At 34.0% G+C, this 17910-nt stretch overlaps 1 protein-coding gene across 4 annotated transcripts; it reads right to left on the bottom strand.

Moving 5' to 3' along the window:
• Window positions 1-2626: 2626 nt before the first annotated feature.
• LOC127084275 (cytochrome c oxidase assembly protein COX11, mitochondrial) lies at window positions 2627-6216 on the bottom strand. 4 transcript variants are annotated; one of them, XR_007788674.1, is made up of 9 exons: window positions 6059-6216; window positions 5201-5324; window positions 4624-4984; window positions 4466-4518; window positions 4307-4379; window positions 3819-3923; window positions 3444-3524; window positions 3197-3366; window positions 2627-2925 (listed from the first exon to the last, which is right to left on the bottom strand). XR_007788674.1 is itself a non-coding variant. In XM_051024696.1 (8 exons), exons 2-8 carry the CDS (start codon window positions 5275-5277, stop codon window positions 3265-3267), a joined length of 852 nt encoding a protein of 283 aa, XP_050880653.1. In that variant the 5' UTR covers window positions 5278-5324; window positions 6059-6216; the 3' UTR covers window positions 2955-3264. The 4 variants fall into 4 exon arrangements, 3 of the variants coding, with proteins under 3 accessions (XP_050880653.1, XP_050880654.1, XP_050880655.1); XM_051024696.1 differs by lacking the exon at window positions 2627-2925 and having other exon boundaries at window positions 2955-3366; XM_051024697.1 differs by lacking the exon at window positions 2627-2925 and having other exon boundaries at window positions 2955-3366; window positions 6067-6198.
• Between the last annotated feature and the right edge of the window lie 11694 nt (window positions 6217-17910).

Genomic DNA, 17910 nt, shown 5'->3' with positions numbered 1-17910 from the left:
GATTTGTAGCTGCAATGACGTGGACTTCTGATTGACTGAAACATTGGTATCGTATATGAAAACTAAAATTTCCACCGTGCCCTTTAGCCTCGATTAGGAAAAATTATTTCTGATTGACCAAAATATTCTTATATTATTTAAAAATCGAGATAAGAATAATTTATATTCAACACTTGAAACAAAAGCTCGTAACCGCAGTGTTACAAACTTGAGGTTCACCGTAATAAATCTAATCCAATTTTACAAAACATATTTATAAAAATTGCAACAAATCTTTATCAACCTGTGTTGGTTTTATATTTCAATTTTCACAACAAAATACTTATACATATTATACATACTTTTGTTTCCTTTCACATGAAGTTGAAGGTTCATCTTACAGAACGTGGAACAGTTGGAGAGAGTCATTTTCATTTCCATGGCAAGAGAAAGACATATACATAAACTCATGAAAACTAAAAAAACAAAAACAATAGCCACAAGGTTGTTAAGAACAAGCTTTCAAATGTTTCTTCTTGAAGCCGTCAACAGTGGCTGAATTTTAAGGGTTAGCAAAATGTCATCCAATTGGTTTGGTTATGAATCAAAAATCAACCTATTACAAAGCACAATTGAATGCTTGTAGTTGAAGTTGTGGGGTATGCCATGACCATGATAATTAAAACCTTCAACAAGACTTTAACAAATTTGATAATGGAAAAGACACCATTTTAACTAAACATGATAATGAAATCTCAACTATACAACACTTGGTAGCAAGCAATTCACACTCTTTATTCTTGTATTAATCCAATAAACTCAATAAATAAACTAATTAGTCTTTGTGTGGAGGAGAAATTCTTGTATTAATCCTCACATTAATTAATGTTGTTTTATTTTGACACATAAGTTTGACAGCAATTTACAATATTAATGCAGCTCAGAAATATAAATGATTAATGAATATAAACGTTTTATTAACCACACAAAACAAACTGTTGTGAATATTTGTTGTCAAATGTGTATGTAAAAGTATTTGAGATTTTTTAATACATTTATTAAGGTATCTCATAAAAAATTAAAAATATCTTTAGAATTTAGATATGTATCGCCGGACATTATGCACACTTGACTTATGTGTTTTTAAATTATATTTCAATTTTATAATTAAATATCTCAAAAATACATTTTTAAAATTTTTAAAATGTGAGAATCTGAATGTTGACATTCCCACCTCCTTATCCTCTAACATTTCTTGATCATGAACATAGTAGACTCGGTCAATCTCTAAATGAACAAAAAAGCGGAAAAAATTATCTAATTCTTCATAAAATATTTATTACGGATGTATATGGTTCGGTTTGATTTAAATTTAATCAAAATCATAACTCAGCCCATACTGCCTTCCGTGTCATTTTCTTAAAAAAAAAATATTTTTTTTTAATTATCACTTGTAAAAGGTTGTAATAGAATCGGTCAAAATAAAAGACATTAAAATCATAATTAATCAAATTATAAAAAATAATTACTCAGTAATTTATAAATTTTGTGGATTGGATATGAATTTACTCATAATTTAATTATTATAAATGGTTTTTTTTAAAACCGTGTTTATTCAATAACTCAACTCAATCAGTTTTTTTAAATCGGTTTGGATATATTTTAGTGGGTGTGTTGGGTGCCCCTAATATTTATCATACAATTTTGATATTCTATAGTAAGTAGTTGTTCAATATAAACTCTACTAAGGATATTCCCCCATTCAGAGCTCTTGTTCAAGACAGAGTTAAACCAAAAAACTTCAAATTCAGGCCACAATAACTTTTTCCACATAATTGAGTCAACCAATATGGTTATACCTGTAATGTATATAGGATTAGGATACCTAAATATCAAAATCAAATTTTAATGAAACTATTGTTCTTAAGCATAAATATTACTTTTATTTAAATTAAAAATTAACTAGAAAAACATTTCACCCACCTATGCATAAGTCGTCCTAGTACATATTCTTAAAATGTATTTCCGAAAAATTCAAAAATAAATAAGTTGTGTGTATTAGATGTGTTTAGAGATATATCTCTAAAATTCAAAAGATATTTTTAAAAAATTTAGAAGGATAAGAAATCTCCAAATATAATTGGGCTTTAATACAAAAGTTTGAAATATATTGTTACAAAATTTCACATCATTTTATGTCTTCTCTAATCCTTAAGCTGTATGGCAGTTAGAAAATTTGCTGGAAATGGCTTAGCAGTATACTAGAACACGAGGATACAATTCCTATGACACTAATATCGAATAAAATGGACAGAATCTCCAAAAATGATGTCAATTTCAATAAAAAAACATGTAGTAAATGAGGTCATAGGTGTTTCCTTAAATGAGGTCATAGGTGTTTCCTTAAATGAGGTCATAGATATCTTCGAAGATGCATCTTCAGATTCATCCTAAAAAAATTTTAAAATGCATCTCCGAATCAATTTTTGAAAAAAAACGAGATGACTATTTGATTTACGAAGGATGAGATGATTTAGGTACATCCGAAGATGCATCTACAAATTTTCTTCGAGGATATTTTTAGATTTTAAAAGGTGTGAACCAGTGGAAAAAGAAATGCCTGAAAAAATCAAATATACAATCTCAATAAACTTTAAAGTTTCAAATTAAAATTATTGAAAGTTGTGGTATTTTATAAAATATTACAATGATACATGAGCCCAACAAACATAAAGTCCAGATTCATACCTCTCTGGTTTCAATCGAATAATAGCCAAATATCTCAATGATCATGACTTTTCAATTAACATTAAAAACAAAGAAATGTGTCTAAATTGCTAAGAGATTCTTCACCAGGCTCTTTTGCATTCCACATGACACAATAAATTAACACTAAACAACACTGATTCAGGAAGGTAATAAATGATTCCACTGAACCTTCAAAACCTGGTCACAGGGGTCGTTTTAGAAACATATTGTAAAACAAAGAATATACCATCATTTAGTCAGTAAAATATCACATTCTCTCCAATTCAGTCCCTAGAATATATACAAAATTGAAGAAAATAAATATAAATATAAAATTCATCAGTTTAGTCTCTAACTAAGTGATGGATTTCACTAATTTTAGGAGCTACTCATTATTTCTATACTCTAGGGACTAAATTGGAGTGATGTTTCAAAATTACATTGAGAATTTAATAGTAAAACAAATTACACTTGAGCAATGAGCTTCCAGGAAAGGTAGCAACGCCGTTATTTATGTTTTAAATGTTCAAGTGGGTATTATTCTTCAGAAACCTTGAAGAAAGTATATGATAATATTATGTTATTGATACCATCCATTTTAGGATCGTCCTCAATTTCCGGGTCGATATAAAAGAATACCTGCAATACAAGAAACACACTATCAAGATGCATGAGTATTATTGTATACTTGAATTCAAATTGAGAAAACTACTTACAGGCATGTCAATCTGCTCTCCGGGAAGTAGTCGCTGCTCCTCAAAACAGAAGCATTGTATTTTATTAAAGTAAACTCCAGCCTGTACAAGAAAATTTATGATTTTAACATTTCGTAAAATTGCTACTTTAGGATAGTTCTAGAAGTGGAGAATATGGAAACAAAATGAAAATAATTCTTCAAAGTTAAGCTCTATTATTTGAGCATAAAAAAGTTCTCAAAGGGACTTCCATTCCAACACGAATAGATTTGATGTTATGTTCTTAACTATGACATGATGATTTTAATAAAGTTGAACTTTGTAATATGAACTTGTCAAAATCTCAGATTGTCATGGTAGATAGGTATGTGAAGTGAAGAGTTCAGTAGCCAGTACCTTCATAGGAGTTACATTATAGGTAGAAACACCGGTTATTGGAGTAGAACTTTTGTTTTCTGCGGTATAAAATGCGAGGGCACTTTCTCCGGGCTTCACCCTAACCTGGTAGAGCAAATGAATAATGCTACATTACAATTCTTACTTCTTTTTCACTTTTCCTATTGGATATCAGGTGGTGTGTACAACATCCAACTTTTCAAGTAATAACATATGAAAATTTTGCATGTAAGAATTAGATTCAAAAAATATCATTGCCCCCCAACAGATTAGACTAATTTATGACAACCAAGCATTTTCCGTTTCGAGCATAGCTAAGAACTTTAACTAGACTTTCAGCATCCCTCTTTGAATGGCCAGTATTAAATTATCATGGACTGTTGTAAATAAATTTAACAGTTTCAAGATATAAAATAAAATTATGTGATGGAAACACAGCATATTTGCGGACTGCGGTAAGGTTAAGGATTTATTAAACAAAGACAAACCTCTCTCTGTGTAGGAACAAACTTCCATTGCATCCCATCAGCAATATCAGCATTGAACTGTACCACAATTTCCCTGAAAAAAAATAAAAAATGGTAGCTCATCAACCCATTACAACTAGAAAAAAGCTAGCTGGTCACCTTAAGGAGTAAAAACAACACCTTGAGGTGGCTGTTTGATTTCTATCATGCCTTTCAATCTTTTCTTCAACACTCTGTAAAAATGTGAAATTCAGAAATTGCAACCAACGAATGTAAAAAAAATTGTCAAAGAATTTGAAAAGAAAATGAGAAACCATTGAAAACAAAGTCACCTATACCTCACGTCGGGTAATAGTTCCCCCATAGCCAGTTGCTTGGCAAAATCTCCGGTAAAGGGGAACTGCAGCATATGACATTCCAACCATTCCAAAGACCAAGCCTGTCAAGTAAATGAGCATCTTTCGTGATTTTTGCTCTCTGGATGCATGAGATGAGATGTGTCGGAAACCAGGCATGGAACACAACCTTCCAACATTGTGTGAAGCAAAAGCTGAAGAGCGGTAACAATGATGGAGTGACAATGTACTCAATTCATGCTTAAACCTTGACAGACGTATTTTACAAGAGAAATCACGCTGGAATCCAGAACAAGGATTAACTATGTTATAACCTGGTCCTTCAGGAATAATAGATTGCCCCCTGAATTAACAAAAAAAAACATTATATTCAAATAAAAACACAACTTGAAAGCATAATTGTCCAAGAAATCTCCTCAACTGGTAAAATAAAAGCTCTTATTCCACCAATACAAATTAAAAATATGCTTTCGATCATTCCTTAGAACAACAATGATCAATAACCTACTTAAGAAAAAGAGTAACACAAACTTCAGAAAGAATGCAAACATCAAATTACCTGAATTCTGGGGAATTTCGGAAAGCCCTTAAGTACGGCAAAAGACGGGTTCTCCTACTTATACTTGACCATACCATGATTAACAACACTGATTATCCTACAATAACAGGACATTCAGGACTATCTGCAATAAAGGAAATAAGTGTGAACTTCTGTGAAGCACTGTTCAGAAATGGTTGAATTAAAAAAGTATACTTTTAGCAATAAATCTACATATGTGAAGTTCATACAAGGATCAAAATACATTAAGGGCCTGTTTGGATTGGCTTACTTGAACTTATCTATTGGCATAAGTTTGTGACAGTTTAGGAGATATTATCAAAACAACTTATGACATTTTTCATACATATTTTTTTAGCTTATTTTTATAAGTTCTCCAAGATAGTTTATAAAAACAACTTATAGCATATTAAAAGAAAACTTAAATTTATTTTATCTTTTGTTATAAAAATAGCTTATGAAAATTTATTCATAAGCGCTTATTTTGATAACCACATCTTCTATAAGCTCTATAAGCTGTAAATAAGCTGTTTATCCAAACAGACCCTAAATGATTCACCATTTTTAATTCTTGCGGTAGGAATCATGAAAAGAATCAAAAAGTGAATGCATAAAACAATACACAAAATAAAATAGAACTCAAAGCAGCAATGATACACATAAAATCTAGCATAGTGATTATCAGCGCCTCTGAAGGAAGCAATCTTCAAATCAAATTGTTCATATATATCACAAAATTGTTCTAAAATTTTCTATATTGTCAAACCCTAAGATTTAGTGCGCAATCGTGGAATCGCGTTCTCGCTCATGTAACAATAGAGGAGAACGTAAACGGAGAGACGGAAAACCTGGACAAACCTTCTTACTGTTTGAGGCGGCCGACGACGAACTCCGGCTGCGTTTTCCGGCGAATTGAGTTCAGTACGAAATGCGATGTCGTTTTGTTGGAGCTGTTGTTGAGCTTCGCTGAGTAGGGTTTTGATTAAATGAATAAAATATTCATAATTTTAAATTTTAATAATAATTTTGTTTGAATATATTTTTTAATTTTTTATATCATTAAAATGACAAAAGTATTTCTTGTAGAGTTATAAAAGTTTTAAAAAAAAATTATTCGTATTTAAATTGAGTTTACTTATTACACATCGATAATATAAAAAAATGTATACTATCAGTTTATCGGAGCCATTTCATGAATGATATACTTAGATGTAATTAAAATAAAAATTAAATATTAAAAAGAATTTATTAGTTAGGATAATTATCTGACATAGAGTAAAATGTTTACGTACCATTTATTTTATCATATTTTCTTTATTTTGTTGATCCTACACTTTAAAATCTCTTACAAATATGAGGCAAGTATCCAACCACATCATGAATGGGCCAAAAGTTATAGACCATGATTCTCTCCATTCGGCATAATACAAAAGATTTAATTAATTATTGATTAAAAAGGGATTTAATTGACTGTTAGAATGTAATTTTTTTGATTTTTTTTTAAAATAATTAGGTTTTTCAAAAAAAATACGAAAATAACCACCAGATGCATTGGGCCTTTTTTTTTAAAATAATTAGGTTTTTCAAAAAAAATACGAAAATAACCCCCCGATGCATTGGGCCTCATGAAGAGAGACCAATGCTTGCATCTAGCGCCTCAGTGTGTTGCTTGTGAAAAGAAAATTTAATTTTGCAATCAACAAGAATTGAAAACATAACCTTTTGATCAAGAGTCAAACATGTTACCACTGCACCACATACTGTTCATATTAATTTGTTTCATCATATATTTAATATATCGTGTATAATAATGTAACCTCCTAACTAACTTCAAAATGGCACAACAGAAATAACCGAAAATTGCTAACGGAGTAACAACCCTTCATCAATCGCTCTCCTCAACTCTCCATTCCAACCCCTTCACATAACAGAATTTTGTTTTCCACCCTCCGACTTCCATAAAAACCTTCAAACCACTATCATTAGAAAAGGGAAAAAAACTCTCTCACGAGAACTTCTTCAACCAACTATAATCTCCCTAACTGAATAACAAAACCTCACAGAGCCAAATTCAACATTGATTCACAAAAGGAGCCTAAAAGAAAATTCTAACAGAGAATTAAAGATTAAACTTCAACCGAGAGAACCTTCCCTTTGGCGAACTCCTATCACATTACAGAATCCAACTCTGAAAACTCCCTTATAAATCACGCTTCAAAAGCCCTTTCACAACTACACAAGATGCACAAGAGAGAATCCATAGCAGAAAGGGAAAAGAAGCATAGACCAAGGGGAAATCAGTGACAAGAAATTGCAGGAAGAAACTCATGTTTCAAGAAGTTTCGTCAGCTCAAAGAACGTAAGGCACAAATCCAGCTCCTTCATCCTTAATCGACAATGAACCATCTTTATTTTTCAACGATAACGCCACGCCCGCGCACAGATCCTGATCAACCAAGAGCTGAAAAATAATGGATGAAACATAGTGTAAAATAAAATTAAATATTTTAACTAATTATGTTTCATCCATTATTTTATTTAATGTTTATTTTTATAAAATTAAAATATTCTTTTATACAATACTTTTTTTTATTAAACAATTCTTTTTATAAATTAAAAAATATATATTTTATTTAATTTTATTATAATGAATTTTAAATAAACATAAATATTTTAACTATCTACGTTCATATTTGATATGTCGAATGGATATTATCTATATTTTATATTTAATGTTATAATATAAAATTGCGATTGTACTCTTAAGAAATTAAAATGCAAATATTAAATAATATTCTTAACTTATATATTTTAAAACAATGATAAAATAAAATTAAATATATATTTAGAGTAATTTAAAATTTTAAAACAGGTATAAAAGTTCTAAGTGAAAATAATTAAGACAAATCACTACGCCAAAAACTGGAATAGACAGCGCACCTTAGAGGGCGCTTTCTTAAAGAAGCGCACTCTAAAGTGAAGAGAAAAATAAGGAGGAATAGACAGCGCACTTTAGAGGGCGCTTTTGAAACAAAGCGCCCTCTAAAGTGAAGCAAAAAAATAATGAGGAAATGGAGGGACACCAATAGAGGGCGCGTTTATGAAAGCGCCCTCTAAGGATACCCTTAGAGGGCGCTTCTAAGAAAGCGCTCTCTAAGTCCATGTACAACAGCGCACTTTAGAGAGCGCTTTTGTAACAAAGCGCCTTCTAAAGTGAAGCAAAAAAATAATGAGGAAATGGAGGGACAACAATAGAGGGCGCGTTTATGAAAGCGCCCTCTAAGGATACCCTTAGAGGGCGCTTCTAAGAAAGCGCTCTCTAAGTCCATGTACAACAGCGCACTTTAGAGGGCGCTTTATTACAAAAGCGCCCTCTAAAGTGAAGCGAAAAAATAATGAGCAATAGACAGCGCACCTTAGAGGGCGCTTTTTTTCCACAAGCGCCCTCTAAGGTCCCCTTTAGTAAACATTAAAATTATAACATACTGCGCGTTTTGTTATTTCACTCTCTGTTATTTTCGTTCTTTTTCACATTAGGGTTCTAAGGCGTTCTCCTTCCACCTCTGTTAGATCTACGACGTTTCCTCCTTCTGGCACCAAAGGTACGTTTGTTTCGTTTTAGCTTTGCCTTATTTCTTGCTTTGTTTTAGCTTTTCCCCATTTCAGTTTTATGTTATTGTTGTCTATGCTACGTTTGTTTCAACCTGTAAAGTTTCAATATTCATAGTCATTTTAAATTTGATAGCGCATGCGTTAAATTTCAAGCCCTACGTTTGTTTGGGTTTATTAGGCAATTGACGGTTGGTTTTTAGTGACCATGATAGCGCATGCAATGGGACTACATTACCCAGTAGTTAGGGTTATACGACCTATGAATATCTGATTTTGTGTCAACACCAGTATCATTAGAAACCTAGGTCCGAATGTGTTTGAACTCTTCTGAAATTGTTTTTTGTTTATTCTAATTAGTAATGGATAATACATGGATGTCTTCCAATCGATTGTCGAGAGAGTACGAGAATGGGGTATTAGAATTCGTTAAGTTTGCCGTTGCGCACGCCGAAGACCCCAGTAGAATGATATGTCCTTGCTTGGGTTGTTGTTATGGGAAACGGGTTGACGCAGTTCAGTTGACATCGCATCTAATGAGGCATGGAATTGATCGAAGTTATACATGTTGGAATTTGCATGGTGAGAAAAGTAACGAGAATGTTGAACCGGGGGATAGTACGACCTATGCCTCAAACTATAGTGGCGCAGATACATACGATTGTGATCGAGTTGAAGAGATTGCAGAAGCACTTGAAGGAGATCTTAAGGATTGTCCCGAAATGTTTGAGAGGTTGGTAAGTGATGCAGAGAAACCTTTGTATGATGGTTGCACTAAATTCACAAGATTGTCTGCGGTATTAAAGTTGTACAACTTAAAGGCGGGCAATGGGTGGTCGGATAAAAGTTTCACAGAGTTATTAGCCCTTTTGAAAGATATGCTTCCTGAGGATAATGTTCTTCCCAATCGAACATATGAGACCAAAAAGATGTTGTGCTCTATTGGCATGAGCTATGATAAGATACATGCATGTCCAAACGATTGCGTTTTGTTTCGAAATGAGTATGCATCATTAAATGAGTGTCCTAAATGCGGTGTCTCGCGATATAAGAACAAGTTGTCTCCAGCAAAGGTCTTGTGGTATTTTCCTGTTATTCCGAGATTTAGACGCATGTTTCGTAGTGAAACCGATTCAAGACACTTGACCTGGCATGCAGATGAAAGAATTATAGATGGAAAGTATCGACATCCGGCAGATTCACCACAGTGGTTGAAAATTGATAATGATTATCCTGAATTTGGAGAAGAATCAAGAAACCTTCGCTTGGCATTATCTACTGATGGAATGAACCCACACGGTATCCAGAGTATCTCACACAGTACATGGCCTGTGATTATTATGATTTATAACCTACCTCCATGGCTATGTATGAAGCGTAAGTACATGATGTTGTCTATGTTGATTTCTGGACCTAAACAACCAGGGAATGACATAGACGTGTACTTGAAGCCCTTAATCAAAGATTTAAAGATTTTGTGGGAGACCGGTGTGGAGGTTTATGATGGATATAGGAAAGAAAGTTTCAACTTGAGGGCGATGTTGTTTGGCACAATTAATGATTTTCCAGCATACAGAAATCTATCAGGGTATAGCATAAAAGGTCAATGTGCGTGTCCTATTTGTGAAGATAAAACAGATTGGAAGCGCTTGGAGTTTGGTCAGAAGAATGTCTTTCTCGGTCATCGGAGATTCTTAAATTCAAATCATCACTACCGTGGATGGAGAAAGGGGTTCAATGGAGAGACAGAACAAGGCAGAGCTCCACCTATATTGACGGGTGATCAAATTTTTGAAAAGGTGAAAGATTTGGATACTCAGTTTGGCAAGCCTTTTGCCCACACACTTGTCAAAAGTGGGTGGAAGAAGAGGTCAGTTTTTTTTGAATTGCCGTATTGGAAGTCCTTGTATGTGAGACATTTTCTTGATGTTATGCATATTGAAAAAAATGTATTTGAAAGTGTTATTGGCACGTTACTCAATATACAAGGAAAGTCTAAGGATGGCCTTAAGGCAAGAAAGGACTTGATAGCGATGGGAATAAGAACTGAATTAGGACCCTTGAAGAAAGGAAAACGAACATATCTACCGCCTGCTGCTTATACTCTATCTAGAAAGGAGAAAAAAACATTGTGTAAGTTTCTAAGTGAAGTTAAAGTTCCAGAAGGGTACTCTTCAGATATTAGAAGACTTGTGTCTATGAAAGACCTCAAGTTAAAGAGTTTAAAGACCCATGATTGCCATGTTATAATGGAACATTTTCTCCCAATAGGTATACGTTCTATTCTTCCAGAAAAAGTAAGAAGCTCTATAACTAAGTTGTGTTCTTTCTTCAAGTCAATTTGCAGTAAGGTGATCAATCCTGCGATCTTACCAATGTTGCAAAAAGAAATCGTTATTACTTTGTGTGAGCTTGAAATGTTTTTTCCTCCATCATTTTTTGACATAATGGTACATCTAGTTGTTCATCTTGTGAAAGAGACACAATTGTGTGGACCAGCTTATATGAGATGGATGTACCCTGTTGAACGTTATATGAAAATATTAAAAGGGTACGTGAAGAACCGAAGTCGACCAGAAGGTTGTATGGTTGAAAGATACATTGTTGAAGAAGCGATTGAGTTTTGTACTGAATATTTGTCTAATGTTCAGTCAATCGGACTCCCCAATTCTCAGCTTGTCGAAAAGAAAGAAGGAAAAAATCTAATTGGAAATAAAATCGTGGCAGTATCAAGGGTCGAACGGGATCAAGTGCATTTGTATGTTCTGCACAATGAGAATGAGGTTGAGCCGTATGTTGAAATTCACAAGGATGTTCTCCGAGGTTTAAATCCCAATAGAAATGAAAATTGGATAGTACGAGAGCACAATCGATGTTTTATACCTTGGTTTAAGGATCATATTTATTCAAAGTATTATTCAGATCCCGCTTCAATAACAGAAAGGTTGAGATGCTTAGCATATGGTCCAAGTTTCCATGTTTTTTCTTATAGCGCATACGCGATTAATGGATACACATTTTATACCAAAGAACAAGATGATAAAAGTACTATGCAGAATAGTGGTGTCACCGTGGTAGCTGAAGCAATGCACATATCAAGTGTGAAGGACTTAAACCCCAAATTTGCAAATCTGTCGTATTTTGGTGTTATCGAGCGCATTTGGGTGTTTGATTATGAGAAGTTTCAGATTCCTATATTTGGTTGCAAGTGGGTTGAAAATAATAACGGCATTCGAATGGATAAGTCAGGATTTTTGCAAGTGGATCTTAATAGGGTGGGATACAAAGATGAGTCTTTTATTCTAGCCTCTCAAGCTAGACAAGTGTTCTATGTCAATGATCCGAAAAGTACGAAATGGTCTATAGTTCTTTTTTCCAACAAAGTAATTGATGAAAACACTGGAGATCAAGGTGATATTGATGTTGAGATTGAATCGTTTACCAGAAATGATCAAGATGAGAATAATATATCAAATGATTCATATATTAGAAATGATCATAATGAGGGTATTTGGATCAATCCAACCGTCCGTGTTGTTAAGAGACATGTAGAACATATTCCAACCAAGAAAAGAAAGAGAACTTAGTGAAAAAGGTACAGGTCAAATGATTTTAATTGTTTTCTTTATTACAGGTAAAATGACTTTTATGATTTTAATTGTTTTTACATTTGTCATCTGATTTTAATTGTTTTCTTTTTTACAGGTAAAATGGCTATTATGAAGTCAATCATTCGTGCAAGGGGCAAGGGATGCTCGAAAGTATCAATTGATATTTGTTTAGATGGAGATGCTCTATTATCGTCAAGCCTCATTCGCGTAGATGATGATGCTGGATATTTGAAAGTATCCCTCTACGACAATGGAACATGTCCATCTAAACATATATCAATTCTATCTTCAAAAGATAAGGGTTCAATGTTGGCAAGTTACATTGGTTTCCTTGTTCGACAATATATTCCGATTACATGTGATAATTGGAGAAGTCCGGACTTGAAGGTTGGCAAAGAAAAAATATGGTCGGAGATACAGGTACTTACCATATATTGTTATATGTTTTTTGTTGCATCAACTTTGCAGCCCTGTATTGTAGGCAGAATTTAGGACTTCTCAAAGTTGATTTCTTGTTACTTTGTCGTTCATAAAATACACCACTAAATTCTCTGCGTTTAATTTTTAATTTTTTTTCATCAGGCTTGTGTCTCAATAGAGGATGGGTATCTACCTAAAGTTACTTTTGTAGTGGTCCAAAAGAGACATCACACCCGTCTCTTTCCTGTCAACCCCAAAGAGACCAATAGAAGTGGAAAAATTATGCCAGGTTTTTTCAATATATTTCTCAACGCAACTGGTATATATTATCATTTGAATTTATCACTTTTTGCTGATTTTGTTGTTCTAAATTGTCAAAGGAACCGTGGTAGACACCGACATTTGTCACCCTAGGGAATTTGATTTTTACCTTAACAGTCATGCAGGAATTCAGGTAATATTAGCTATGTCATTTAACTTTATGCCATTGTTTACTATTTGTTGCTCAATCGCCTTTTGACAGTTCTGTGTTATTTGCATTTGGACATGTTCTTTTTGCAGGGGACTACTTATGCTGCCATCTGTTGTTTTGGTTGAGCCTTATTTTGTATGGATGTGCGATAGAACTACTAGACAGCTTTTGGATATACAGAACATGTTTGCCACCATGGGTGGATGGGCGTTTTTGTTTAGTATTGGTTAGAACTACTAGACAGCTTTTGGATACAGTGGTCACTGGGTGTTGGTTGCTATGTTTTATTCTCTTAATTGTAGTACTTTGAGAATATGTTGTTGTATATTGTTGATCAAAGAATCATATATTAATGTTGTATATATGGAGGATTAATGTTGTATATAAATGGATTCATGTTGTATATATCAATGGATTAATGGTGTATAACATTGGATTAAAGGATGAAATCAATATGAATTTTACACTTTTGCAGCATGCGAACAGGTTACCAATTAAAAAGATATCCACTGTTTTTCAAACAAATTTTTTTAAAATAACTAACACTTTAGAGGGCGCTTTTTCCTGAAAGCGCCCTCTAAACACTTTACATTGACAACTTTAGAGGGCGCTTTTTCCTGAAAGCGCCCTCTAAACACTTTACATTTACAACTTTAGAGGGCGCTTTTTCCTGAAAGCGCCCTCTAAACACTTTACAATGACAACTTTAGAGGGCGCTTTTTCCTGAAAGCGCCCTCTAAACACTTTACACTGACAACTTTAGAGGGCGCTTTTTCCAGAAAGCGCCCTCTAAGGTGTCCTTGTATGGACCACTCCAGAGGGCGCTTTTTTCTTAAAGCGCACTATAATGTGGCCACTTTAGACAGCGCTTTCTCCAGGAGAACAAAGCGCTGTCTTTACCTATGCCAGCGCCAGATTAGAGGGCGCTTAAAAGCGTTGTTATAGGCCAAAATAAGCGCCCTCTTTTCCCTTATTTGGCGTAGTGAATATATAAAGATGAAACAAATTAATCTAATGTAATTATACATTATTTTAAAACTAAGTGAAAAAAATTTCAACTAAGTTTTAATAATTTATTAATCTACTGTAATTATACACGATATATTAAATATATGATGAAACAAATTAACTTGAACGGTCTGTGGTGTAGTGGCAACATGTTTGATTCCTGATCAAAAGGTTGTGTGTTTGATTATTGTTGGTTGCAAAATTAAATTTTCTTTTCACAAGTAACACACTAAGGCGCCAGATGCATTGGCTCCTCCTCATGGAGGGCCATGCAGGCGCCACAAGCATTGGCGCCTCTTCATGAGACCCAATGCAATCTGGCGCCTCCTCTAATTTTTGGGGGGATGCGCAAACTCCTCCGGCGCATCCTCTCCCAAAGTTGGTTATTTTGGAAAAAAAAATTGAAAAGATGGTTATTTTTGTATTTTTTTTAAAAACCTGGTTATTTTAAAAATAAAATCAATTTTTTTTCTTCTTTTGATGATGATTAGCTTTATCATAATGAAGTGTATTAGATTTGAGAAAAATTTATCTCATAGTCCAATATTTATCCTCATTATCTCTATAATAAATCAATTTTGATCAAAATGTCTTTGTATAAATAGTTTATTTTTTAAAAATTTTACTCTTTTGTTCAATCCAATTCTTAAGTTCTCTAGGTCATTAAGAGAGTGTGACCCAATGCAATCGGGCGCCTCCTCTAATTTTTTGGGGGGTGCGCCAACTCCTCCGGCGCATCCTCTCCCAAAGTTGGTTATTTTGGAAAAAAAATTGAAAAGATGGTTATTTTTGTATTTATTTTGAAAAACCTGATTATTTTAAAAATAAAATCAATTTTTTTTCTTCTTTTGATGATGATTAGCTTTATCATAATGAAGTGTATTAGATTTAATATTATATTTAAGAAAATTTTATCTCATAGTCCAATATTTATCCTCATTATCTCTATAATAAATCAATTTTGATCAAAATGTCTTTGTATAAATAGTTTATTTTTTAAAAAATTTACTCTTTTGTTCAATCTAATTCTTAAGTTCTCTAGGTCATTAAGAGAGTGTGAAAATTTGTTTGGTACGGGAACTCATTGAACCAAGTTATCTGATCCACAAACATAACACAAGTCTCTGAATAAAGTTTTCCGACCTCAAAAAGCCACTAGAAATCTTACTTTCAAGTTATCCAATAAACATATTGTCACTCAAAAAACTTACATCCAAGTTCTATGATCCACAAAGTTATAACCGGAAGTCTTACAAGTAAGTTATTCAGTAACATATTTAAAAATTACCCTTAGAAGAACATTGAAACAAGATATCTAGTGAAGGAAAAAATACTATCAAATGTCTTACTTCCAAGTTATCCTAGGGGAAATTTTTTTACCCACCAGATGTCTTTTGCACTGGACATTTGGTTTGGTTTTTTCCAAAATTTATTTAAAAAAAAATTGTAGTTGTGTGAATCCGGGGACGTGACGGTCGGATCTCATCCCGTGTAGGTGTAGGACAGGGAGCTCGGCAAGCGATGGATGTTGAGGATGAAAATGTATGTGCATATGCATCTGCTCCACAGTCGCCGCAATTTTCAGGAAGGGCGTACGATATGTCTCTTATAGTAAAGTACGAGCATCATGTTGCTCGCCATTTATGGTACGACGAGGCAATTAATTGACATGCATTTTATTTTAAATAATTTTAATTTTAATTTTATATTTTATAATATATACTTTAAATTGTTTTCAGGAGAGAAGTCTGAAGAAAGAACTCAAGGTTGTTGCACACCGGAGCAAACTGATATGATAGGTTCCACGTCATCTCTCACCTACGATAGATAGGTGGTTGAGTGACTCTTGTTTATCTTCACTTCAGATAACCATTTTTCGATGATAGATCAAAACCTAATATATGCACTTGCAGAGAGATGACATTTAGAGACATCATCATTTCATATGTCATTTGGTGAGATCACCATTACACTAGACAACATTTCGTATTTGCTTCACCATCCGATCAGGGGTGAGTTCTAGACCCTTCATCAAGTATAACTAAAGAAGATGTTGTTGCTCTTGTTATTGATATGTTATGAGTGCCATTTGAGGAGGAAACGATACAAGTTTGTGCTTGCATGGGTACTTATTATAAGCTGAAATGGATGTACACCTCATATAGACGTCATTAAGCTGCTTCTAGATTTGATTGTGTTGCCCGGGTCTATATGATGATGTTGGTAGGTTGCACCATTTTTATCGACAAGACTTTTACTTTTGTCGATGAAAGCTATATAATACTATTTAGGGACTTGGCTAGATGTAATAGAGATAGTTGGGGGCAGCTGCATTGGTCACACTTTATAGATATTTAGTAAATGCTTTTATGTTTACTTGCAAGTAACTCGACAGATATGCCATTATGCTATAGGTATTTATTTTTATTTTATTTATTTATTTATTTATTTATTATTATTTTATTTATTGAAAATATTAATTTTGTAATAGTGCTGGATTCATAAGTAATTTCCAACTATTTAAAAAAGAGGAGAGAAGCATATTGTAACTAGTGATGGTAGACTTTCACTTGCTATGAGATGAGCGTATAAGCAAGGAGCACTTAAGGTGGATAAGTTGAGACCTATTGGACATGTTAACACCTACTGATGTCATATAGCACCCTTTCGATAATCATAGAGTGGAACGTCCATTTGATGATATATATGTTTGAACATGGGGTGTCAGAAATGGTGTGTCGCAATTGTTCCATACCTGTCTGACAGATGTATACACTAGTTTGTATTCAAGTAATATATTCTACCCCCGCCAACTGGTTATATGACGCATGATTTTTACTTTGAGAAGATTGGTTACCATTCCAACTTCATTGATTTGGTATGTCAAACAGAGGTGGCTACCACTTCATATGATGTTAGTGTTGGTTACCTGGAGTGGTATTATCGTGTTTCACATCCTTGGTTGGTGACATCCCCTCATAATGAGTAGAGAGAGGTACTAGTTCCCATTTATGATGAAGAGCCATTCGATCCAAATTGATCACATGTTTCTACATTGCTGTCGCATCTGCGAAAAACAACCGGCGGGCTGAAATAAAAACACAACACAGAGCCGCCACTGCGCGTTATTTATCCCAAAATAGGGAAAGGAAACGCTCAGAGAAACCTGGAAAAAGCATGGTCTCGCGACCAAAGAGAAAGGGTAAGGGAGTCGGTTACGCAAGGGGAAGGTATTAGCACCCCTCACGTCCGTCGTACTCGACGGGATCCACGTTCTAAAAGAAAGAATAGGTTGCTAAAATAAACAGACAAGCATCATACACACACGCTAAGACAACACAGGTGGGGTTAAGAAGAAGAGAGCTCGATAGGACGTCGCATCCTATGCCTACGTATCTCGTCTGGAACGAGAATCAGAGCTGCCGTAGTTCGGCTCACGCACGCCGAACAAGCAAATAAACACACCGGCAAACATGGAGCCTGAATGCCAATCACTGGACTTACATCAGCATCCGAACCAAAACGCACACCAGAAGGCAAACGTGGAGCCCGACCGCCAATCACTGGACTTACATCGGCATCCGAACCAA

Source organism: Lathyrus oleraceus, chromosome 5 (genome assembly GCF_024323335.1).
Source record: "Lathyrus oleraceus cultivar Zhongwan6 chromosome 5, CAAS_Psat_ZW6_1.0, whole genome shotgun sequence".
In the NCBI taxonomy this organism is placed as follows: Eukaryota; Viridiplantae; Streptophyta; class Magnoliopsida; order Fabales; family Fabaceae; genus Lathyrus; species Lathyrus oleraceus.
Note: the sequence above shows the minus strand (reverse complement) of the source record. Positions and strands in the feature narration are given on the sequence as shown.

Excerpts from the sequence above, each read along its gene's own strand:
- LOC127084275 (XM_051024696.1), bottom strand. The coding sequence starts at position 5,277 with ATGGTATGGTCAAGTATAAGTAGGAGAACCCGTCTTTTGCCGTACTTA. Across the intron at positions 4,380-4,465 it reads AATCAAACAGCCACCTCAAG|GGAAATTGTGGTACAGTTCA; the intron begins GTGTTGTTTTTA and ends ATTTTTTTTCAG. Across the intron at positions 3,367-3,443 it reads GAGAGCAGATTGACATGCCT|GTATTCTTTTATATCGACCC; the intron begins GTAAGTAGTTTT and ends CTTGTATTGCAG.